The 26624-nt window shown below is 40.8% G+C and overlaps 1 protein-coding gene across 5 annotated transcripts in view; it reads left to right on the top strand.

Annotated features, from left to right (window-relative positions):
* LOC141637989 (protein-tyrosine sulfotransferase-like) overlaps nt 1–25553 on the top strand; it is a 103557-nt gene extending 78004 nt beyond the window's left edge. Inside the window, exons 1-13 of one of the 5 annotated variants that reach the window (XM_074447429.1) lie at nt 13316–13786; nt 13954–14024; nt 16145–16319; nt 16415–16486; nt 17072–17360; nt 18285–18425; nt 19590–19694; nt 19779–19926; nt 21329–21375; nt 21461–21544; nt 21684–21806; nt 24157–24282; nt 25182–25553. In XM_074447429.1, coding sequence (XP_074303530.1) covers nt 13970–14024; nt 16145–16319; nt 16415–16486; nt 17072–17360; nt 18285–18425; nt 19590–19694; nt 19779–19926; nt 21329–21375; nt 21461–21544; nt 21684–21806; nt 24157–24282; nt 25182–25322 — 1506 coding nt within the window. In that variant the 5' untranslated portion in view covers nt 13316–13786; nt 13954–13969 and the 3' untranslated portion in view covers nt 25323–25553. Of the gene's footprint in view, nt 1–13315; nt 13787–13840; nt 13858–13953; nt 14025–16144; nt 16320–16414; nt 16487–17071; nt 17361–18284; nt 18426–19589; nt 19695–19778; nt 19927–21328; nt 21376–21460; nt 21545–21683; nt 21807–24156; nt 24283–25181 lie in introns of those variants that run through there. The other 4 variants (XM_074447430.1, XM_074447432.1, XM_074447428.1 and 1 more) reach the window with 4 other exon arrangements.
* The last annotated feature ends 1071 nt before the right edge of the window (nt 25554–26624 follow it).

Below are 26624 nucleotides of genomic sequence, written 5' to 3'. Positions count from 1 at the left end.
TCTTCGGGGTGCGTCCCTGGCTGAGTGGAGTCACTTGCGGGAGTGGCTTCACGCCCTTGATCCGCCTTCTGTGGAACCCGCCACAGAAGGGATGTGCACATTAATGAACATGGGTTTATCGCTCGATGGAGATGAGCGAGGCTTAGGTGGGAACGGCCGCGTCCCCCACTCAAGCGAGGAGTAACTCGTTGCGATGAGTACTGGGCGGCTACACACTTTAGTGTGTAGTCATTAATGTGGAGATTGGAGATGGAGACCGGGGTTGTGTTGAAATGTTTTTGAACTCGTTTGTGTACTTGTTTCATTGTGGCATTGTTTTTGTGTAATTAGTACTTGACCCCGTTTAAATGTTTTAAAAACTCGTGGTGATCCATTCGGGGTGGTGAGCAGTTATTGAACAGGTATCATATGACGCGTATGAGATAGCTGGGATGAGTCATCACGTGGCAGTTAGAAATCTTCCGCTGTGTCAGACGATGTTTTATAGCGTTGATGTTTTAGCAGTAGACTGTCTGAGAATCTTGTTATTCAGTTTTACAGTTTTGGTTTTGATCATGTAATCACTTTAAACTATATTGTTATTTAAATTATGTTTCTTCATTGTCATTTGATTATCATTGCCTCGGGTAACCGAGATGGTGGCACTTCCATGCCTTAAGTGGTCCTGGTAAGGCACTTGGAGTATGGGGGTGTTACAAAACTTTTTTCTCTATTATACTAATAAAAAAGTTAGTTAGACCTTAAAAAAAAATTTGAATAAATATATCTGTTTATAATTATATACGGAGTTTTGATTGATTGGAATTATCGTTGTTTATTAATATTCGTCATTTTTTTCAAAGCTTGATTTTGATATAATGTTTATAGGAGATGTTACAATTGTAAGTATATGGTTATAAATGAAAAGTAAAAAACAACAGTTACAGAGAAACTCTTGTGTGATGCCGCCTTACAGAATAATTTTTAATAAATAAATGTGAACATTAACTTCATCTAGTTCTTTTTTATAATGATCTCAGGTCTCAACTGAAATCGTTATACGAAGTGTATTGCATTTTAATTTACAATATCTGTATCAGTCTGATAAAGCGTGATTTACGGAGTTGAAATATAAACAATTTAGAATATGATTGTTATTTTGTGAAGCAGTTATATAAAAAATTTAGAATATGATCTCTTATTTTATAGACAAAATCGAAATATATTTCATTTAGATTTACTTATTATTCTCAACTAATTTTATCAATAGTGCATCGCTGATGTATGAAAACTCTTATTTATAAAACTCTCTTTTTATAAATAAATACTTTTTGTATCTAGTATTGAAACGAAATGGACCAAAATTTATAATTTTTTATTCTAAATATTTGATAATCAAAATTCAATTTCATTAAATCAAATAAAGTAATTGATAAAGTATTTTTTGCATAAATAACTACTAATATTAAGTTTATAATATTGTTTAGAATATGAAAAACCTAATTACTTTATAAAGTTGCGAAAATTAGTTACAAAATACCAAAATTTTGGTCCATTCGATCGGGAGCAAAATTAATCAGTCTTGAACCGGTCCGGATAAAAATTGAAACTTAAATAGTGTGGACCATGGGCCGTACCTAAATGAATACAGACTGAGTTCACAGACCATGTAATCCGATTCAGTTCATTTTCTGGTCCGAAACTTAACTTGCTCAGACTATGTGTAATATGCTCTGAAAATCCATCCGAACTTGCTTAGGTGAAGTTTGGTCCAACAAAATAGGCCCGTAAATTTGGGATATCAATTTGTGGTTAATATTACATGGAACCCTACATTCTTTCTCCTACTCTCATTTTCCTCCACATATTATCATTCCACTAAATATTTGTCTAAAAGCAACATGTAAGAAGATAGAACTTTAATTGAGTTTCAAACCCATATCCCTCAGAATAATATCAAACGCATAAAATGAGTTCCAACCCACAAATAGGATTATACATCCAGTTGCACCATAAGCATTGTACAACCGAGGTATAAGAAGAATCCGAGCTTATATGTATTTTTTCTAAGCTAATTCAAAATTCATGTTTTTAATGCGTAAATGGATGAGTTCAATACTTTCTAATAAAACTCATATTATTTAACATAAAATTCACATACTTTATCACAAAATTCAAATTCTACACCGTACAACTGGTTATATAATCGATGAATTGGTTCCAACCCCATACCGCCCAACTATAATTCCTGATTATTTGGCTCCGCGAGAGCTCTCCACCCAAGTTTCGTAAGGAAGGCAGCATTAGCTTGCCTCGCTGAGGTAATACCGAGTCCACCTCGGGATTTAGGCTTCCGAACCGTTTCCCATTTAACCAAATGAATCGTTTTCTTGTCATCGCTTCCACCCCATAAGAATTGACGGGCTTTTCTGTCAATATTATCACAAATTGTCCGTGGGAGTTTAGCCGTCTGCATACTGTAGTTGGCTAAGGTAGTGAGAGTAGATTTAACAAGCGTCTCCCTACCCGCAAGTGAGAGTCGCTTAGTAGCCCAACCTGACAGTCTTTTATGGATTTTTTCTTCGAGATGAGCAAATGTATGCCGGGTAACTCTACCATTAATAGTAGGCATGCCGAGATAGGTCCCAAGATCATCTGTCTCTTCAAACCCTAGAGCCTGACCGACTGCCTATCTAGTTAATTGGTCCGTGTTTTTCGAAAAGAACACCCTTGATTTAGCAGCACTGACTTTTTCCCCTGAGGCTATACAAAAATTATCAATGACATGCCTGATAACTAAAGCTTGCTCTTCTGTAGCCTCTACAAAAATGACCATATCGTCTGCGAAGAATAAATTAGTAATAGACGGACCATTTCGTCCCAAAATAATCGGTCTCCAATTCTTGTTGCATACTTCAATATCTATAGCCTGCTGCAATTTTTCGAGGCACATAACAAAAAGATAAGAGGAAAGCGGGTCTCCTTGCCGAACTCCCCTAGACGGGGTAAACTGCTCGGTTGCTTCTCCATTCCAAAGTACTTGCAGTCGAGTAGAAGTAACACGTTCCATTATGACATCCACTAGGAGAATCGGGAATTGCATATCTTGTAAAGTATCTCTAATAAATGACCACCTTTGACGATCATAAGCTTTTTCAAGGTCAATTTTTATAGCCATGAAACCAGTACGACCCGTTTTTTACGCATAGAATGGATCGCTTCTTGGAAAACCACTATATTATCGGTAATTTGTCGGCCAGGTACGAATCCACTTTGGGTCTCGGAGATTAAGTGAGGTAAGACCTTTTTAATTCGATTGGCTAAAATCTTGCTAATAATTTTATAGGAAACATTACAAAGTCCAATAGGCCTGAATTGAGTAATGGTTTCGGGATTAGTCACCTTGGGAATGAGGACTATATGAGTGTCGTTGAGACCTTCGGGGAATCCTTTGCCCTCAAGAGCATTTAGCACCATACCACATAAGGATTGTGAAATTAAATCCCAATTCTTCTGGTAAAAAAGGGCTTGAAATCCATCCGGACCGGGCGCCTTTAACGAGCCCATATAATTATGGAATATTGTAAATGAACTTTATATAATTATTTGATTAAAACTTTATTTTCATGATTTTATAATATTAAAAAATTTTTATTTAAAATATTACTCCCTCCTATTCACTAACATCTTCCACATTTTCTAAACCGGTAAGTCAGAATGATCTTCCGCTTTTCTTATTTGTCTATCAATTTGTGGTTAATATTACATGTAACCCTACATTCTTTCTCCTACTTTCATTTTCCTCCACATATTATCATTCCACTAATTGTCCACATCGAAAGATTAGTATAAGGTGGGGTGATTATATGATTATAAATAAGAGTTAACCCATGTATATATTAATCTTTTATTTTGTTTGAAAGAGATATTTTAATAATATTGTTCCGGGTTTAATTCCAGAGCAAGTATAGTTACCACCCGTGGCTTGTTGAATGATGTCTTGAGTTGGATTCTCCTTTGGTCTTAATCGTTCCTCTCGGCCTCTCCTGCAACAATGAACGAACTGAGGGCTTGGCTTTGTGCCAAGCGTACTCACTCCGACGCTCAAGTCAGTAAACTTAAAGGATAAGTTGTTACTTGGCTGAATGTATATTGTAGAGAGATAAGGAAGATTATACCAGATGAATAGTGTATTTAGGTCAAGTTGTATATTTCTGGATTGGATGGGATCCTTTCCTCAATGAAGGTTGAGGAGTATTTATAGACTTCACCTTTTGTCACGTAGTGGCCAAGTGGCCAAGTGGCTAGCAGGTGGAAAGACTGATCTACCCCTCGGCCGAGGGACCTATGGCTGGCCGGCGGGCGCTGTTGACCCACCGCCGAGGGGTCTTGGATATGAGTACGCAGATATGTGTCCCGGCTGGCAGGTTGTCGTGCGGGACCTAGGCCGACAGTAGATGGGCGGCATTGGCTAGGGCTGTCTAAGTCGTTCTTGTGGACATCTTTGACCTTGCTCAATATGTTGACTTGGTCGGGGTGCGTAATATGCCCCATCAATTTGCCCCCAGCGTAGTCTATGCCGTGGTATGGGCTTCGATGTACTTCTGAGCGTATATTCTGCGCAAGTAGTTTGTAGAAAATTTTCCTGCATCGGCTTCTTCTTCGGCGGCTTCTTTTGCCTCTGCCTGGTCTTTCTTAGGCCGTACCATATCCCCCCTCCACATGGATGTGTATTGGGCATCCGATGTGGAAAAGAAAGGGACGCTGGCCGAGACCGGGGTTGAGACTGCCGGTTATTTTTGATTGCCCCCGGCCGGCGGTGTCTAGCTTGGTCGATCATGTGGCCGGCGGAGAGCAGATGCTTGGGAGTTTGTTGAGGAAGGTGAATAGGCGGAGAGATTTGAATAGGCGTGTTGAAGACGTTTGGTCACTGTTGCATTGATTGACATAATCGCTGCAACGATTGACATCCCGTGGTTGCATGTCCGACACGTGTCCGCACGCCGATTGGTTGACGCTTCATGGGTCATTTGTTGATTGGTCTGCTTCATGGGCTTTTCCCTATAAATAGGGCAATTGCTCCGAAAAATTGGCCACCAATATCATTCTCCAAAATTTCCTTCTCTCTAAACTTCCAAGGGTTTCTTTGTCTTCTAATTTCCAGAGTTGTTACTCCGGCGAGCGTTTTCTTCAAGGTAAACAAACAAACTTTCCAATTTTTAATTTTGTAATTTCATTGTAAACATGTCTTCTGCGCGACGCCTAGTAAGTCGGGCCGTAGGTCCCCTTCTCCCGAAGTCGATCCTCGAATTCTGGAGGAATGGGAGGATGATTCTGATGTCGATGATGATGCAGAAGATTTTGGTGACGATGCTGAGGAGGCTCGTCCTAATAACGTGAGGAAGTACGTTATGGATCACGGCCTCGCTTGTAAAGTCCGTCTTGACTGTACTTGGACCCATAAGTTAGCCCGCTGTTCCGGTGAGATATTTTTCGAGAAACATTTCATCTTCGGCGAGGGCTACGAAATCGTTATCCCGGAGGAGGGTCAGTTGTCTGTTGCCCTCCACCGGGCCACACCGGCGTATATATGCGACATTTGGAGTTTGGGCTCCGGTTTCACCGAATGGGTATGTCGTGGCCATCCTTAAGGCCATGAACGTTGCCGTTGCCCAATTGCACCCGTTGGCCATGAGGACCATAATCGGGTTTGTCTGGCTTTGTCTCTTCAAGGGGAGGCCCCAACGGTGAACTTATTTCGCCGACTTCACTACCTCCACCGTCATTCTCTCTACGGCGCGCCGGTGGTTCGGCGTGCACACGGAGAAGGGTTATGTCACTCGCGACAAACTTTCCTCTTGCAAGGGCGGGGGGTCGGTGGGTGTACGTTAAGGTGCCGAACGACTATCCGCTTCCCTCGCTCCTTTCAAATCAAGTTAACTTGCGGTGTGAGACTAAGGCGGAGCATGACGATGGGTCTCCGGAAGAAACTCAAAATGGATCTTTGCAGGTTCTTCTCTCGGAGGACGAGAGGCCGGCAATGCGGCTTTTGAGGTAGACAAGGGTGGGCTGCCGAAAAGATGGATTCCTCCAACGCAGATCATTCTCCAGGATGAGCCGCTTTGCCATGTCGGCCTCATACCGGCCCTAGCGCAGGGTGAGTGGGGTCGGTGTGAGGCCCATCACCGTTCTCGTTGTGTCTTTGAACTTTGTTTTATTTCTTCTACTTAACTCTTGCTTCGTTTCCTTCGCAGCCATTTTGGACCGGACTGCCTCGAGGATATCCTCCGGAGAATGGGACTGAACAAAGATAAAACCGTTGCTAACTTACATCCCAAAGCTCTCCCCAATGACCGCAGAGGTCGCCGACCGATCTCATAGAGCAAAATGTGAAAAGCTTGAGTGCGGTGGAGACCCAGGCGAAGGTTGTTAGTAACGTGCCGCGCCATACGCGCAAAACGAAGTCCTCGGCGGTGGTGGCGTCGACACCGGCTCCGCCTTCCATCCCCCTTGTTCAGAAGGAGACGGTGGAGATCATTTGTATCTACAACGGGGATGACTCCGACGAAGAGGAGGGCTCGCCCCTTGTCCGTAAAAAAAAAGCGAGATGGCCTATACCGCGACCGTTGATTCTCTGGCCGACGAGGAGACGCGCGTTTCGGCCAAGAAGGCCAAGCACGGTATTGTTCTTCCCGTGTGGCTTCGATTTAGCCGGTTCCTTAGGCGCCGCTGTGACAGGCTCTTCGGCATGTCTACGTATGTCGATACTTATGCTTGCTTTAAATTTTGTAGATCGGCCGCGATCGTCCGCCGCTCTCTGTTGGGCGTGCAAGTGGAGGGGAGTTACGCGGGCCGGTGATCAACACGTCACCGTGAACTCTCCATCCCAGAAGGTTCTCCTCCCCCATCTGCAGGCCGGTGATCAAAATGTCACCACTGTCCCTTCATCCCAGAAGGTTTCCCTCTCTCAGCCACAGGCCGGTGATCAAAATGTCACCACTGTTTCCTCATCCCAGAAGGTTTCCTTCTCCCAGCTCATAGATGAAGGCACGGAGCTTATCAAGGAGCTGGCGAGGTGGAACGGTCTTACCGGTGCTCGTATCGTAGAGCAGGAGAAGGCCTTGGCTCAATCCGCTTTTGAGCTTAATGCCATTAAGAAGGTGGCCGTGAAGGCAAAGCAGGATCTTCTCAACGAGCGAGGCTTAGGGGGATCTTTGAGAGGGCGCTCTTGGCTGAAAGAAAACTTAGGCAGGACGTTGAAAAGGAGGTCCTTGCTGAGAGATCCAAGGCCGAGGCTGCGGCAGCCGAAGCTGCTAAGCTGCTGGGGAAGTGTACACTTGTTCAGAGGCACGCCGACCTCTACCTCAAGCAGAGGAATGAATCCAGGGACCTGTTTAAGGCCCAGGCGGAGGTGGTTCGGATCAGAGATGCCGTCATTAGGCAAAAGGATAAGGACATTGAGATGCTCCAAACCGTCATGCTCCCTAACATGTGTGCTGAATTCCGGGATTTAGCCGAAGGAGCTGCTAGGGAAGTGATTGAGGAGCTCTTCCCTCTTGATGGTTCCTTTCCGTGGGACAGATATGACAAGCTGCTTGATGACAAGCTCGAAGCCAAGGAGCAAGCCGTGGCGGAGAAGGCTAAAGAGGCGGTGAGGGCGAAGGCGAGAGAAGGAGGCGGCCGCGAGAAGGCGCTCTCGTGAGAAGGCTAAGGAGGCCCAAGAGGAAGCCAAGCGGGCAAAGGCGCCGAGGCCGCCGAGGCTAAAGCCGAGGTCCGCCGAAGCCGAGGCTGCTAAGGGAGCTCGCCGGGGTACCCATCGAAGAAATCTGCCATGCCGCTGCTGATGGCGAGCAACAACGGACATAGGGAGATAGCATTTGTAACTTTTTGTCTTTTGGCTTATCCTTGTAATTTCTTGTGATTCGTTGAACATATTTAATAAGAGTTCGTTTTTACTTCACTTCTTTTCCTTGTGCTAGTATTCGAGCTTCGACCGTCCTTTTAGCGTCTCCGTCTTTGTCCGGGTTGTCTCTTTCCGTTATTAATTGAGTATCTCTTATGTTCCCGCCTCGGCTTTGCCGAGGCAGTCTAGAGTGCGTGTCTCAATTGTGTTAACGCTTCCAAGGCATCTTGATCGTTTCAGCGAGTATCAACCGCGCTGGTTATAACCGTCGCAGTGTCTGCTTACTTAGGGTGCATGCCGCTCTTGTCGGTATGACAGTGTGAGCCGTCGTCTGCCGTGGCGTCTACTACTTGGAGTGACTACGACGGTGCCTGTATCTTGAAGGAGACTCCCGTGGCGTCTACTACTTGGAGGATCGCTAACGACGGCGTCACACCTCTTGGGGTGACTGCCGTGGCGTCTACTACTTGAGTGACTGCGACGGTGCCTCGTATCTTGAAGGAGACTCCGTGGCGTCTACTACTTGGAGTGATCGCGACGGCGTCACACCTCTTGGGGTGATCGCCGTGGCGTCTACTACTTGGAGTGACTGCGACGGTGCCTGTTTCTTGAAGGAGACTCCCGTGGCGTCTACTACTTGGAGTGACTGCGACGGCGTCTACTACTTGGAGTGACTGCGACGGTGCCTGTATCTTGAAGGAGACTCCCGTGGCGTCTACTACTTGGAGTGATCGCGACGGCGTCACACCTCTTGGGGTGATCGCCGTGGCGTCTACTACTTGGAGTGATCGCGATCGTGCTGTTTCTTGAAGGAGACTCCCGTGGCGTCTACTACTTGGAGTGATCGCGACGCGTCACACCTCTTGGGGTGATCGCCGTGGCGTCTACTACTTGGAGTGATCGCGACGGTGCTGTTTCTTCATAGAGAGACCGCTCTTGTCGGTGTGGACCGGAAGAAGCGACATCCGCTTGCGATAGTGATCGCCGCTCTTGTCGGTATGACAGCGTGTGAGCCGGCGTCTGTTGCTTCGATAAAGGTGCCGCTCTTGTCGGTATGACAAAGTGTGAGCCGGCGTCCCGCTCTTTCCTAGTGGCTATGGGAAGAGCGTACATTCTGATGGAAGACTTGGATGATTTTTCATTTAGGTAAAAACATGCGTCGGGGTGCCCACAAATTGTTTTGGACACCTCCGACGTTACATGGAGTATTCCCGAGATTTTCCGGCGTCCTAATGGCCCGTTGAAGGCGTACCTCCCGGTTAGCCGCTAGTTACATCCATGAGGTCGCTCTCCTGTTGTAAGGATAGACCTTTCCCTTTCTCCGATTTCTTTGCCACCTTAAGGGATTGCATGTTGCATCCTCTCGCGCGGCTATCGGGCGTTCACCACCTCGTCATTCTCGTCTTTGGAGACGAGCTTATGCGCTTCCCCCGGTCCGAGACGTACATCAATGTTAGGGCCCGGATGGACATCGATCGTCGTCGGCCTCGCTCAGAGTGACGCGGCCTATGAGAACGTTGTAGGCGGATGAGCCGTCGATGACCACGAACTCGGCTAGGACATTCTTGGCCGCGTTCCTTTCGCCGAACGTTACGGAGTCCGACCGATCCCGTGGTACCGGTCCGGCCCCGAGAAACCGTATAGCGGGTTGGTGCGGGGGCTTAAGTCCTTGACCTTCAGCCGAGGCCGAGGAAGCACTCCCGAACATGACATTCGTGTATGCGCCTGTCAATCGTGCACCTTTTGACCAGGTGGTTGGATATGTCCAAATTGACTACAAGCGGGTCGCTGTGAGGAGCGATGACTCCTTCGTAGTCCTTTCTTCCGGCGGTTATGTCGGGGATGTTGGAAGAGGGGGTGGCTGTGTTGGGCACAAAGTTGATGGCCTGATAGAGCTCGTTCAGGTGTCGTTTGTACCCATGAGCGGACCCTCCGTTCTCGTGGCCCCCGATGACAACGTGGATCACTCCTATCCGTTCGAAGACGGATTTCTTCTCCGAATCTACTGCGGCGTCGGTCTTTTGGCTTTTGGCAACGTACTTGCCGAGGCTCCCCTTCCGGATCGCTCTTCAATGGCATTCTTCGGATGCCGTGATGCGTTGGTTAGATGGCCGGTGTGGCCGTGGTACTCACAAAGATCGGCTCGTGTCACCGTCACTTTTTGGTTTTGGGGTCTCTCCCACTTCCGGCCCTCGCTTTTGCTCGGGCGAAGACTTCGGCGGGCCGATACGACGAGAGGGGTTTTATCGCTATACCGCCTCCGGTGGTACGTTCCCGAACTCCACCCGCGCCCCGCCGAGTCCCGTTTCCGGCAGATTTGTCGGGCCGTGACCTATTATTGTCTCGGCGTCTTTCTTCGGACCGTGACCCGTTGTTGTCACGGCGTCTTTCATGTGGGTTGTCCTCCGCGCTCTTCTTTTTCGAGTGCTCGGCCTCGCTCGGGCCTAGCCACGTCTTGTGATAGTCTTCTACCTTGATGGCTTGGTCGGCCTTCTTCTGGCGGCATCCAAGCCCGTGCCTCCGCACTTGATGAGCTCATTTTTCAAATCTCCCCTTGGGAGGCCTTTCATCGGCCGCGAAGGCCGCCGGTTCCGGATTAATCTCCCGAATCTGCTGGACCTTTCCGTCGAACCTCTTCATGTAGCTTCGTAGAGACTCGCCCCCTTCCCGTTTGATAGTTAGGAGGTCCGATGTCTCCACGGCCCTTCTCTTGTTGCAAGAGTCTTTGGGCTAGAAAGGCGTCCCTTAGGTCGGCGTAGTAGTACACCGAGCCGTCGGGGAGCCCCTTGTACCAACTTTGAGCCATCCCATGCAATGTTGTTGGGAAAACTCGGCACCATACTTCATCGGGCTGCTCCCATACTGACATGTGAGACTCGAAAGCCTCACCGTGGTCGGCTGGATCACCCTCCCCTTTGTATGATATGGGTGGCAACTTGAGCTTAGTTTGCACCGGACTTCTAGGACGTAGGCGCCGAGGGGTCGTGTCGATCACACGCCGGACGACACGTGGCGATCGGCTCCTCGCATTCCTAGCCCGACTCCTCTCCTCGTAGCGGGAGGGACTTCTTCCCGACTCGGCGAGTCGGGCTTCTTCTTCTCCGACTACGATGGGTCGGACTTCTTTCATTCCTCCGGAGTGGGCCTCGTGGCTGCTGCGGTGACGCTGTCCCCCGCGAGTGCGGTCGGGACTTATGTCCATCACTAGCATTCGGGGCTCCTCCTGTTTCAACAGGGGCCAACCTCTTCCAAAGTGCTCCGTTCAAGTCTCTTGGAGTCACGTTAAGGGCCCTGGTCTCTGGACGGGTCCCGCCGCTCTTGTCGGTGTGACGGTGTGAGCCGACGTCCTACCGATGAGGTCCAGGATTTGCTTTAGCAATGCCACGTCGACCACATGTCCCATGAGGGTGACTTGGTTGGCGATGCGCGTCGCATCTCGGTGTTATTGGCATCCCGAACTCCGGTTGGATTACTCCGCCCCGTGAGGGCCGTATGACTCCGAAATTGTTGAAGGTATCATCTGGGTGGAGGGGCTCGTCGGTTACGAACACCTCTTGTTCTTTTGACATTTTCTTAGCTTTTTGGGTGGGTTTTTGTGTGTTTTTTTGTTTGTTTTGGGAATGAATGTGACCAGCTTCTAGTGTCTTTCCCCACAGACGGCGCCAATTGTTCCGGGTATAATTCCAGAGCAAGTATAGTTACCACCCGTGGCTTGTTGAATGATGTCTTGAGTTGGATTCTACTTTGGTCTTAATCGTTCCTCTCGGCCTCTCCTGCAACAATGAACGAACTGAGGGCTTGGCTTTGTGCCAAGCGTACTCACTCCGACGCTCAAGTCGAAAACTTAAAGGATAAGTTGTTACTTGGTTTGAATGTATATTGTAGAGATAAGGAAGATTATACCAGATGAATAGTGTATTTAGGTCAAGTTGTATATTTCTGGATTGGATGGGATCCTTTCCTCAATGAAGGTTGAGGAGTATTTATAGACTTCACCTTTTGTCACGTAGTGGCCAAGTGGCTAGCAGGTGGAAAGACTGATCTACCCCTCGGCCGGGACCTATGGTCGCCGGCGGCGCTGACCCACCCACCGCCGAGGGGTCTTGGATATGAGTACGCGAGATATGTGTCCCTGGGCATTGCGCGGTTGTCGTGCGGGACCTAGGTTGACAGTAGATGGGCGTGCATTGGCTAAATTTGTCTAAGTCGTTGACTTGCTGTGGACATCTTTGACCTTGCTCAATATGTTGACTTGGTCAGCGGTGCAGAATATGCCCCATCAAATATGTAAACAAATCATTAGACATATAATGTAAACATTAAACGCTTATAACGTTTTTTTTTTACATTATAAATAAGCTAATTACTCCGTTGCAGCGCACGGGCATTCAAACTAGTATTTGTCTAAAAGCAACATGTAAGAAGATAGAACTTTAATTGAGAATAATATCAAACGCATAAAATGAGTTCCAACCCACAAATAGGATTATACATTCAGTTGCACCATAAGCATTGTACAACCACCAAGGTATAAGAAGAATCCGAGCTTATATGTATTTTTTTTGAGCTAATTCAAAATTCATGTTTTTAATGCGTAAATGGATGAGTTCAATACTTTCTAATAAAACTCATATTATTTAACATAAAATTCACATACTTTATCACAAAATTCAAATCTACACCGTACAACCTATACAACTGGTTATATAATCGGTGAATTGGTTCCAACTTCCAACCCCATACCGCCCAACTATAATTCCTGATTACAAACCGTGCCGCGAAACAAACACCCCTGCTTAGGGATGGCAATGGATCCCGGATCCTGTCCAGATCCTAGGATCCAGATCCTAAGGGTCGGATCTGGATCTCAATATTTTGAATCCAGTGGATATGGATATGGACCGGATCCATATGCATACAAACGGATCCGGATATGGATCCATATGGTTGAGATCCAGATCCTACCCTGGATCCATTTTTATTCAATTTTAAAATGAAATTTAAAAAATGAGTTAAGGAAATAGTAAAATTATATATTCATCTCTTAAAGTTTTTTCATTTAATAAGTTATGATTTCTTTCTCATTAACATTTTTCAATTGCAAAAAGTTACTTGTTATCGCTAGTGTATTTTATATTTTATAAAACTTTATTTTTAGCATTTGTACTCTAATATAAAAAAAAGCATGTTAAGTTGTAGTATAATCCAAAAAATAATATTTTAATATTTAAAAAAAATGATTGTTTAACCATAAAATGGATACGGGTTAGATCCAAATCCGGTCCATATCCTGAGGATCTGGATATGGATCTGACAATTGCAGACCCTGTGGATATGGACCGGATCTGGATCACCATATGACGTAAGGATATGGATATGGATCTTATAGGATCCTATCCAGATCCTATCCATTGCCATCCCTACCCCTGCTCGTCATCGCAATTCACATCTCCCTATTCCTTGTTTTTACTTGTCCCTGTATAATCATCCCCATGGCCATTATATCTCCCTATTATTTCTTCAAATTCCATTTTCATTGCCATATTATCCATCATCATCATCATCTTCTCTCACATCCGATAATTAGCCTCTTAACTAAACTTTAAAGCGGAAAAAGTCAAGGCTGCTACGCCGAGCTACGGGTTTGGTAGTCACGGATACGGCGACGAATTATGAGTGAAGGCTGAACACAGATTTCGTTGTGGTTTTGTCACTGTGACGGCCGTACCGGAAAAATTGACAGCAATTGGATTTTTAAGGACAAATTAATGTTTTCCATACAAAACCACTGGACCATTGGATATTTCTAAGGACAAATGAATATTGTCCATAGAAATGCACTGGACCCTCCAGTACTCTCAGAGTACGATTGATTACTGGCGATGATCCACACTTCTGAAGAGAGTATGTTTCATTTCCCCTTTCCAAAATCAAATTACATATACTCCGTATAATTAGGGTTCCAATTTCTTATGGTACTTAGATTTTTTATATATTTTATTTTTGACATGATTTTATTATATGCTTTGATTTTGTTTGTTGAATTTATCTTAATGTTGATTAATTGGCAGCAATTTTGGAGTTTTGATGGACTCCACTCCATTTTGGTTTCTTCTTCTTCTTCTACTCTTCACTGGATCAGGTACTTTTGTTTTCTATTTTTTTGATATTCAACTATAATAATATTAATAATACCATAATTTATTCGAGGCGGAGCCGGATTTTTCAAGTAAAAGAAGCTAAAGGTTGACCAAATATTTTATGAGCGTTAAACTAGCAAAAGGATTGAAAAATGTTTGTCTATAACTTCTAATTTTCAGTTAGTAAAGTAAGGTCTTGTTCTTTTGGACTTATCACTTAATTTAAGTTCACCTCATATTCTATAAGTTTAGTTCAGATTCTATATGTTCAGTTCAATTCAGATCCTATAAGTTCAGAAAAGTTCAGATCTTATAAGTTCACTTCAGATTCTATAAGTGTAGTTCAGATCAGTTTCACTCTAAAAGAATAGGGCCTAAAGGTGACAATCAGAGTAGTCGGGTCGGGCCATAATGGGTTCGGGTCATATTTCGGGTTTCGGTCATTTCGGGTCAAATATGTATTGGGTCGGGCCGGGTTGGGTCATGTCATTGTCGGGTCAGGTCATTTCGGGTTAAATGATGTATCGGGTCGTGTCATTATCGAGTCGAGTTACTTTATCACATTACTTCAATTTTTTATCGAGAAATATAGCAAATCACTCCCATACGTTTGATAGTATGTGCAATCAAACCACTTAACTTATAAATGTAGCAAATCAACCCCATAAGTTTCTCTTAATGTGCAATTAAGCACATATCTTGTTTTTAAGAATAAAATTTGCTAATAAATATTTTACTATTATTGAAAATCAAAATTATTAATTAGATTTTAATCCTAAAATTCTTGTTTATTAAAAAACATGTTCAAATATTTTGGCGAAAAATGTTCCTAATATGAGAATTGTTTATGATGTTACAATGAAAAGTTACATGACCAAATTTTTGTTTATACTAAAATTGGTTCGCATTTTTCGTTGAATGTGTAAATATAATATTATATTTAATTATTTAAGAAATATATTTATAATAGTTTTTATAATAGAAAAACCAATAGGTTTTAGTTAAAAAAATGCAAAAAAATTGATTTGTGCTTAATTGCACATTTTTGAAAAGTTATGGGGCTAATTTGCTACAATTGAAACTTAAGGGGTTGATTTACACATAGTTCATAAGTTATGGAGGTAATTTGCTACATCCCCGATTTTTTACCATTATTTGTTTAATTACTTCATTAAGTCAATGTCAAACATATCAATCTAAATATAAAATCACTTTCATTTTAATCAATATTAAGCTTAATAATTGTCGGTTCTGGGTCGATTTCGGGTCACTGATCATCGGGCCATGATCATCGGGTCATGATCATTATGTTACGGGTCGGTTTCTGGTTGTAATTAACCCGTCGGGTCGGGTTTGTTCGGGTTCGGGTCGGTCACTTGGGTCGGGCAAGACTTGCCAGCTCTAAGTAAGAGGCCGCAGATCCTGCTAGCCTCCTCGCTCCGACACTGATTTAAACTACTCCCTCTTAGTCTAATTGTTGGTTTCTCTTTCCTTTTCGATGGTAGTCGGGTATTGGTTCCATTTCCTTTTTTGGTAAGTTTTGTGCGGTCCAAATTCAATTCTATGTGGGGTAGGATATTTTGTGTGGTCCAAATTTATTTCCTTAATTTTGGTGCCCAAAAGAAAGGGAACCAACAATTAAACTAGGAGGGAGTATACTGTTTGCGATATACTTTGTCCGTCTCAATCATTTGTTTGTTTACTTGTGGTTAAAATATTTCTCATAATGAATAAAAATTTGTATACAAATGAATGCGAAACTAGAAAAATGTTAAATACATTTGATTAAAAAATTGAATTTTACATTGCCAAAGGGGCAGCAGACCCTGCTAGCCTACTCGTTTTGCCACTGACTGGTGCATCCTCTATAGGAGTATAGTTTTCGTATTATAGATGGTTGATCAAAGGAAAGCTGGAACTTTTGGTTTTCCTATTAGTCCACTACACCATATAAATTTGTCATCCAAGTCCATTGCTATGTCATATTCTTGAGTTGTTTGTTTCCTTGTTTTTGTTCTTTTTAAAACCAAGTTGAGTGTGCAACATTTCTGCAGTTATTGGTTTGATTTTGGGTTTTCGCCGAGTAACATTAGTAAATTTTTTTTTATCTCTGAAATTTCAGTCCTTCTGCCTGTGAATGCCTCTTCTGAAGATGATTTCCAGCTCTGTGAGAGTGTTGTAAATAAATGGGCAACTTCGCAACTAAATCATGAATTCAAAGAAGATAAGCATACACTCCGTGACCTATTGTTTTTCTTGCACATACCAAGGACGGGAGGACGAACTTATTTCCACTGGTACATGCTTATGCATTTTACCCTTTGCTATACTTGTTTTAAGAGTCCGTGGGTTGAATGGCAGTTTATTACAATGTCTATTCCTCTCCTCGCAGTTTCTTGAAGAAGCTGTACTCTACTCAGTTGGAGTGCCCTCATTCTTATGATAAATTACGGTTCAACCCGAGGTATGAATACAAACATTTTTTTTATTGGCATTTTTCTGTAATTTGTGTCGTCTCATTTAGTGTGTATTCTCAATGGCACTAGAAAAAGGCTACTTTGGTAGTACCTTGTTTCTTTGCTGTTTTCTGTGTCAGTTGATGACAATATTTCATGCTATTTCGCAATGTCAGTCTTAAAAATTAGAATAGTGCCATTTATGGGCTCATGGCCCTAATAAACAAGTCATGTAAGTTTTGACATGTCTAGTCGATAGTGATTCATAGCCATTGCTAAGCTTCCTAATCCACTTAATACGTAAGGTTTTGTTCCGCCTTAGGATTTCCTTTATGTCAAAAACTTAAATCTCAATCCACCCTTGTCTTCTAGGCGTACAATCTTTATCCGTCACGTCCCAATATATATCCTGTGCTCATGAGTGTATCCCCATAAGAACTGCTTGCACATTTGGTCAATACTCCTGAAAATGGCTTTTGGAAGCAATATGCAAAAGCACGAGAAGTTTTCCATGCCAAAAACTAACTGTTAACAGGCTGTGCCTGACCTACGTAAGAGAGTTGTCACATATCATTTATAAATCTTATTTGCAGGAAAGCAAACTGCAGGTTATTATCAACTCATGATGATTATAGCATGATGTCAAAGCTGCCCAAGGAAAAAACATCAGTTATGACAATATTAAGGAATCCCGTTGATCGTGTATTCAGTACATATGAATTCTCAATTGAGGAAGCTGCTAGATTTTTGGTGCATTCTAATTTAACTTCTATAACACAATTGGCGAGACGTCTACTAAAGAAAAGCAATGCAGTTAGCAGTGAAGAAATATGGCCTTGGAAATATTTGGTTCCATGGATGAGGGAAGACCTGTTTGTTAGGGTATGGATTCACTGGTATATCTTCCTTCATTTATTTCCCTTTTTCTGTGTCGTAGTATTGTTCACTGGTATTCCGTTTATCTAGAGCAATTTTTTTCGTCACGTAAATTTGAAGTCTGACCGGATTATTGAAATATTAATGTAAAGATTACATTTAGTATGTGATAATGCACCTCTTTTGTGTGCCATACATCCATGCAAACTTCCCAATTTCACGGACTATGATAAATTCTTTTTGTTTGGTATTCTTTTATGAGTTCAACAGACTTTGATTGAATGGTATTCCTAGAATTTCTGTCGTCAACTAGGATGTAGAACAGCCTGTCTGAGATTATACTTGGTCACTTGAATTTGACGATGGTTTTTTTTTTTTGTAAAGATATTATTATTCGAGGTAAGCCTGTCTTTTATCGTCGTTGCCATAGTGCCTTCTTAGAGTCTAGTTCTCTAACAGTGTGAGGGGTTGGACCTAAGTGGCCTTTTCCCTTAAAATTTATTGATACGATGAAATCAACCATTGAAAAACAGGATGATCAGCGTAAAAGTGGGATACAAGAGTATTATAGGTGGATTTGTAGTTTATTTAGGGATTTCAGTGTAAGAGTGTCACATGGAGTACCATAAAGGCATAAACATATCAGAATTAACAAATAAAGGCGCAAAATTTTTCTATGATGGTGCAATTACTTATCAGTGACGCTTATGGGCAATGACAATGGTATATTATGTCATTACAGTTTGTGGCTAAATAATGATCTGCCTTTTCCTGAGCATGTGTGGTGAATGTTGTCTGCAGTTGAAAACTATCAAACATTATGTGTGGAATATTTACCCAACGGGAATCTATAGCCTAAAAAGATTTGAAAATGTGTTACATAGGCGTTAGCCTCTTTTGAAGATATTTATGTCAACTTAAATTTTGCAGAGAGATGCTAGGCTACTTAAGAAGCAAAATCATGTTGGGCATAATGATTCATATGAGATGGGAGATATGACTATGCCACTGCACCAGTACATCAATGATCCAATAGCTTTGGACATTGTTCACAATGGAGCAACTTTTCAGGTTGGCCTATCCTTATTAAGATTTGCATCTTAAGTAAGCGTTTATGTTTGCAATGCTGATCTTGTGTTTTGCTTCCTATAGTTTTCTCCCATTATCTATGGGGTTTTGGTCTTAAGATAATTGTTGAAGCTCCTTTTGTTTGTAATTTAATTTTCTTATCCAGTGATTTTTTTGTTTACACTCTATATCTAGTATACTTTCTCTGTTACGGTAGATAGTGTACGTTTGCTTTGCGCTATTTTTTAGGAGTGACAATGATAGTGGGTCTTACATCTACCTTTTACCTTATTGTTTAAGCTAGGAAAGATTTGGACGGAAAACAACTTTCTCCCTCCATTCCCCTTCCCTTTCATTTTATGGTGTTGGTGCTGCCATTGTATTGTGGATCAAGTTATGCAACTTAGAGTGACCCATAGAGGAGGCATGAGCGTGAATGAAAAGCGATTTCAGGGAAAAAAATTAACTTTCCTTAAGGAGTTAGGTTTGATACACTCCCAACATCATGGGCAATTATGCATTTTACAAAACTAAGATAGTCGGTATAATTATCTTTCTATAAATCTAGGATGGTACACAGAAGTGCTCCCTCTATCTCATAATAGAATCCACACACTCCTGGCATAAAAATTTAAGCGATATTGATTAGGGGTGGGGTATGCTGGTTGAGACAAATAGAGATTATGGGGATATAGGTGGGAAAAATATGAGAATTCTTGTAAAATTAGTGAGAAGGGGTAAGCAAGGGCACATTGAGTAGTATTTCTTATGTAGGACAAGTTGTGCTACTGAAAATGATCAAAGCTAAGTGTGAATGTTATTGTGAGATGGCCTAAAATAGATAGTGTCAACCTCATCGTGAGACAATCTATAATTGAAAGTGTTAACCTTGCTGTTAGACAATGGAACTATGTACAACTTAAAATTGTTAATGTGACCCTAGTTTGCAAATGAAGTAATTCTGGATAGGGAGGTTGGACTTACCCCTACATTCATATCAATTTAATTATTTGGTTCTAACAAGAGATTCGGTCCTGGATGTTCTAATTCAGCTTCATTTGGCCCGATACTTATCAATCCATGTTGCTTTTGTTTTCTATGTTCTTATTCACTTGATATCGAACTTCTATCCCTGAACCCTGGCTGATCGATCTAGACCATTTACAGATTGCAGGACTGACAAATAACTCCTATATGGCAGAGTCACATGAAGTACGTGCCTGTATCCGAAAGCATCCTGCTCTGGGCGATTCTGTGCTAGATGTGGCAAAGGTAAGTGTAACATTAGTACTCGCTATGTCATTTTCTAAAGCTCGTCAATCCCTTTGGGTTTAATTTATTACTCTAATATTCTAGAGGAGGTTGGATCATATGTTGTATGTTGGAGTGACCGAAGACCACAAAGAATCGGCAACGGTATTTGCACACGTGGTTGGTGCACAGGTCATATCCCAGTTGGTAGGATCAAATTCTAGCATGGGCCATCTGGCTACTAATTTAACCGGTCAGTTACGCTGATCCTTCCTCCAATTCACAAATTTTACATTTTTCTTTGTTTGGTTGATTCGTAAATACCTACTGTTTTTCGTTAGTCACCCTTTATTTGTTTAAAAACCTTGTTCTAATTTAAACTTTAAAGAGTAAGTGAGCTACTTGCCTTTTTGCTCCCCTTCTGCACCATTTTTTAGTTCACTTTTTGGGTTCATTTTGTGTAATTGACCTGCTTTTACTTTCACCTATTTTTTCTATTGTTTTCCTGAACTGTTGTGTCCTTGTTGTAAAAGGAATTAATTTGTGGCGAGGTGGGTGTATATTCTTATGTCTCTTCTAGTACTTCAAATTGTCGTGCATTACTGTTTATTGTTGCTACAGAGTTTCACCCGTGTACTGATGAGGCCTAAAGAGATCTTAAATTGCTTTTTGCTGATGTATAAGAGATTGACATCAGATCTAACAAAAAGGGAATATATTAAATTAATGAGGCAACGCCTTCAATTAAATGAGCAACAATGTTTATGTGATTTGTAAACCGTTAGTTTGAAAAATCGCGCCTTGGATGAGGCACAGCCAAAATGCCTCGGCGCATTTTAGGTGCGCCTTTTAGACGAGACTCACTTTACAAGACTCGCGCTAGTACACACTTTCTATATCTTCCTCCATTTCTTTCCCCATTCCTAGCTTTTACTCATTTTACATTTTAGCCAACATATAAAACTCCTAAAAAAGGTACTGTTGCCCAAAATTTTAATTGGAAAATACAAAGTTGTCACTAAAAATAGACTCACTTATCCTCTCTTCAAACTAAGAACCACCTCTTTTCATCTATATAAATGTTAACAAAGGAAGATACTGTTGCCTCTGGGCTCTGGTGCCCTTTTCATCTCTATCGAATTGTTTACCCAAAGTTAATAACTTACTTTGACAAGAATTTGGTAGTATGGGTATCGGCAAGAGGTTTCCTTATGTGTCTTCTGAGCAACTGTTTAGAAGACGTTGGCCCTAACTTGACAGGAATCTGAAATCGTGGAAAAAAAACTTACACCTATTCATTAGGTTTTTGTGTTCTCAGGGTAAGAGGATGGTTGATGTCAGTCTTACAATGTAGAAAGGGGCTGAAAAGGGAGGATTTAACTGAGTTTGCCAAAAAAAAAAAAAAAAAAAAAAAAAAAAAAAAAAAAAAAAAAAAACTAACTGTATGTTATTTGGTGTTTGGGCTCTTGGGGTAAGAGGATGGATGTGGTCAGTCTTACATTGTAGAAAGGGCTGAAAAGGGAGGATTTAACTGAGTTTCCAAATAACTAAGAACTGTATGCTTAGTATCTGACTATGACATGCGACTTACGTGCTTGTAAAATTTGTGTTTTGCTATTTGTAATTGTTCTTACACTGGTTTACTAATGCTACAGAACAGAACTCTCCTCTTACAGAATTTGATTCAGTAAATAGCCTTAAGGTTAGTCGCTATGTTAATTTTAATACTTGACGTAAAGGGCATTAGGTTCTAGTACTCTCATGTCTTAGTATTGCTTCCATTTCAGAATACCCAAAATGGTGAAATTCCAAGTGGAAGCCTTTCATCTGACATAGCTGAAGATACCAACAATGCAGATACCAGCAAAAGTGTAAGCTTATTTGTTGAGACATTGCTGACCTCGTGAGATTTTTTTAATCACATTCAACTTCGTATAACCCCATGCCCCTCTTTTCCTATAATTTTTTTCACTGTTAGGTCTTTGATATATGCCCTATTATTTATTTCAGAAGATGACTGTTAAAAAACTTATGAAATCTTATGAAGTCTGCATTAGTCGTTTACTAAAGAATCAGGCACTTTTGCGAATGAATGATTTGTCGAGAATTTCCCCTGTTAACTTTACAAAGGAGGTATTATCTTTGTGGACCTTTTCCTTTACAGATCTAAACATTATAGCCATGTGAATTACTTTTAGCTTTGGTGTCTCTGCCTCATTTCCTTATCATTGAAAATTATATTATATGTTGTTGCAATCAGGGTCGCCACTTTCGTAGTATGGTCTATTCGGATACGTAAATCGAATTCGCATTCGTTCTATTTTGTGTATCCGATATGGTAGGCGTATTACAACGAACATAATATGGTAATTTGTATTAATGCGCTTGATATTATAAAAGATTAAAATACAAAAATTAATTAATTTTATAATACGACTATTTAATCCCATGTCCCACACTTTATTACGCTTCCTTCGCATAATAATGTTCCTAATTTCACTTTAGTAGCCGAAGTCAAAAAAGCGTTGACCTTAAATAAGTGTTACAGAAACCAACATTAGAGCCTTATTCCCAAAATGATTTGCATTGGGCTGACATAAATCATTCTTTGGAACCATCTTTCTTTTTTAAAAACTTGGATACAAAATACAAAAAAAATAAAAATTAATGTTATGAAAAATCTAAGCATGATGGTAAAAGGAGTTTTAAGTAACCGTCCGTCTCATTGAAGACGACCACTATCCGTCACAAGCTGAAGACGGATAGTGGCCCTCTCACAAAATGCAAGTGGGAGGGCAAGTGGGGGTATCCATTTCCCAACCACTTGCACTATCCACTTACATTTTGTGAGAGGGACACTATCCGTAGTTTGTGACGGATAGTGTCCGTCTTCAATGAGAATTTGTGTTTAAGTAAAAGGTTATGAAAAATCTCAAAAGTAAATAAATAATATTTAAAATAAATAAGCAGTTTAAATAGCAGAAAATACTTCAAAAAAAAAGTAAAAAATCCAACTCCATCATCCACACGAATCATTTTCCTCCATAATGTTCTCTCCATCATACATTCTTCAATCCCAACGAACCTCATATGATTTTCAATCACCTTCATCCAATATTTTTTTGGGTTTTTCCTCTACCTTTGCCATCTTCACCATTCCTTAGTGTTCAAGCCTAATAATCGGTGCATAATAGGCCAAACCATCTTAATGCGTTCTGTAGCATCTTGTCCTCTTTTGGTGCCACTCTCACCTTTTCTCTAATCACCTCATGTCTAAGTTGATCCTTTCTTGTATGGCCGCACATCCAGCGTTATGCATTCTAAAGTATGCATCTCTTCCACAATCATCTTTTGAACGTTACGTAGCCGTATAATAGTGTAGGCCTAATTGTTATGCGATAGATAGTCTATGAGGCATTGAGGCATGGCGTTTCACATAAAACCTTGTGGCACTTTTCCATTTCAACTGAAAGTGTGAAATTAATAAAAAATTATAACATCATGATAAAATATTTACATTCATCATAAAAAAAAGTCTACATAAATAATTTTTGAAAGGAAAAAAACCTGTATATATATGCAGAAAAAATCAAATGAGAATATTATTTTGGGATGGAGGGAGTTTTTTTTTTTTTTTTTTTTTTTTTTTTTTTCATTTTCTCTACTTGTTTCGTTGTTTTAACAACATATTAATTTGACGATATTAGCGAATTCCAAACGAATGGGGGCGAATCAATTCGTTTCTGAATCGTGAACCGAAACGAACCGATACGAACGAATCGATTCGTGATTCGTAAGGTACGGCGAATTAGGTTAGGTTACCCTGGTTGCAATAATCACGATATGATTTCCATCCTTTATGAGTGACTTGGCTGCATAATTGAATAAACCAAAAGTTAATTTAGAACTTCCACGTTTTTTGTAGTTACTTTCAAACTCTTCATTTTGTACTAATTTTTTTTAAAACCATCACCTTTTTTTTGTACATTTCATTCAAAAACCATTTTTGGCAAAATACATGACATTTTGTAGAATATTAATCCTGAAATATTTCATAAAGCCAATATTTGTAATATCGTGATTGTTATTGGATAAAAAAATGTCGTATTTTGCTCCCAAAAAATGGCATTGGTGGGAGGACGATATGTTCGGAGAAAGTAGTTTTGAAAATAACCTACAAAAGGTCGGAATTTCGAAACCGAGACATAGAAACGATGAGAGGAATAAAATAACTCTAGCTGAAGTAATGTATGGGATATAGCTTCAAAATACCTATATAGTTTGAAATATATTGTAATGCAATCTTATCGAGCATGATCTCTATTTTTTCGCATATGCATTAGCCTTTGAGGCATTGCAGTAATGTTCTTACTCTTTCAGCGGAAAGCTTGACTAGCTTAGTTAGCTTATCGTGCTTTTGGGCTAGTTTGTGAAACATTAGGTATGTATGTGAAGCTAACATTGACATTTCAAACCACTGCAGGCACGCCTTCAGGTACCTGAATCAGTCATTAATCAGATTATATCTCTAAATAAGCTTGATATGGAGCTTTATAAGTATGCTCAGGACATCTTTTCCCAGCAACATACAAACACAGTTCAGAATCTGGTGAGTGATTATCCGTTAATTTTTCTCTGATATATTTAGCCGCAATTTGAGAAATTATGACCTTTTTTGTTTCATTGCGGACTTATCGAGTCAGGTAATATTTTGACATCCATTTCTGCACACATTTTAGAAAGTAGTTTGCTTTCATTGCTTGGAAACAGATTTACTGTCGGAGATCTATCAACCTGGGGTCTAATCCTGCCCAACTTATATCTGTGTGTCTAACATACAATGCTACTTGCAGTGTTGTGAACTAATTAGTGAATTTAGAATGTCAAACACATGCGTGCCTAGGTGATGTAATAGTATTGCCTTTTGGTCCTCAAACCTGCATTTGAAAGTCCTAGCCTCCCTCCCAGGTTTCCAAACCAATTTTGAATTTCTGGTTTTCAAATCCCAATTTCCCATCAAAGATTTGAAATGAGAATCTAGCCTACGGTTGGTCTCTCAAGTAAATCTAATCCTGAAGTGTCAACGTTTTTTTTATGCTGTGCGCCTGTGCTACGTGTTCGGTTTTCTCGTTATGCATGTCAAAACCAACCAAACAAGTCGGTCATCACAAGTAAGCTAAGTTGATAATTTGTGTTTTATCAAGTATTATGAAATTAGACCATTTTTTCGAAAAGTGATAATTAAACATTGCTTTTGTGAAGACAACAAGGTTGCTGACTTTATGACTTCTATGAATGTCCAACATTTTCGAGGTGGTTTGAAAGCCGGTGACTTCAACTTCCCTCACTCATTCGAAATGATGAGATATGTTGGTGCTACCAGAGGATCAATCTAGTTTTCTTACCTTATCATAAAAAAAAAAATGGATGTGCTTTGAATATTGGTATACAACAATGTTATCGTAATTTCATGTTTGCGACTGTTATAATTTCCCCCCATCATTCAAGATGCAGGAGAGTGAAGAGATCATCTCAGTGAACTCATTCGCCAGCCCACCTTGGAAAGACATTTTATTAGTCATGGCAATTGTTTTGGCTCTGTGTGTATGTTTAAACGCAAGAAGAAGAGCGTTTAAAGTTAAGGTATGAAAGCCGTATATATGTAAACATTTAGACAAATGTCTACCTCATCATTTGAAGCATTTTACTTCGGATGCATTTAAAACTTCCCCCTTTATTAGGGTTACATTGGTAGCATTGAGGTTCATGTAATGTTTTGCCTTCTCTTTCGACTTGTAATTTGTATGACTAGTTAGGGGAATTGAAACCGCGGTTATCAAGTGTGGTGTTACTCATAGTGCTTCCCTGTTGGCTTTCTTTCTCACCGGTTCTTCAAAATATATAGAGACATGAATTTCTGATACGACGAGGGCTCTCTTTAAAGTTGAACCCAGTTAACTAGTTACAAGACCTATTTTACAAGTTTTTTTTTTTTTTTTTTGAGAGACTATTTTACAAATTTTTGATATATATTAAGATCCTAATTCCGAATTCCGCCTGTGAGTGTTTTCGGGCATTCGCTGCCGGTCCCAAGCCCGGATAAAGGAGGAGGGTTGCGGTAGGTCTGTGGCAGCCAGCATAAAAACTTAAGTCACATTTTATGGACATGAATCGGAATTTGTTTATTTTTCTCTCATTTATTACACACTTTTTCAACAACCACTTTCTTATAGATTTTACCTGGTTCATTCCAGATCCTTAACTCTATTTCGGTTTTTAAAAATCGTTTTAATCTTTTCTCTCGATTTACATTTTAAGTTTTTATAAAAGTAAGACGGAATTTGATTTTAAAACCTCTAAGTTCACCTTGACTTTCCATTACATTTTCGTTCTCCCTTTTTGTTTTTCATCTTCCCTTTTTTTTATTCGCATTTTGAGGTGTGCGTTCACCCATAGATGGTTCGAAAGGATGATTCATGTCAACCGACCCCAAATCATTTTGGGATTAAGGCTCTGATGTTGTTGTTGTATTAAGATCCTAATTCCTACCCAAGGCAACCTTTCCTATTTGTGTGCAACTGTGTATAACTGTATACCCATAGATACATCGACATCATCTTTGAACTTTTGTTATTAACTTTAGTTTTTGCACAAAATGAAATATGATGAATAACATTATCAAATAAATGAATATTATTATCTGAAAAACTCGATTGCATAAAAACATATATCTAATGTTTGTTTATTTTCGTAAGAGTAATCGTATCCTTTTTTTCAAACATCGCTAGTAAATAACAAGCACACAATTTATAAATCGACAAGCTACTAATATTAAGTTTTGAATAAATAATACTGTTTTGAATATGAAAAACCCGATTACTTTATAAAGTTGCAAAAATTAGTTACAAAATACCAAAATTTTGGTCCATTCGATCGGGATCAAAATTAATT

Source organism: Silene latifolia, unplaced genomic scaffold (assembly GCF_048544455.1).
Source record: "Silene latifolia isolate original U9 population unplaced genomic scaffold, ASM4854445v1 scaffold_159, whole genome shotgun sequence".
NCBI lineage: Eukaryota > Viridiplantae > Streptophyta > Magnoliopsida > Caryophyllales > Caryophyllaceae > Silene > Silene latifolia.
Note: the sequence above shows the minus strand (reverse complement) of the source record. Positions and strands in the feature narration are given on the sequence as shown.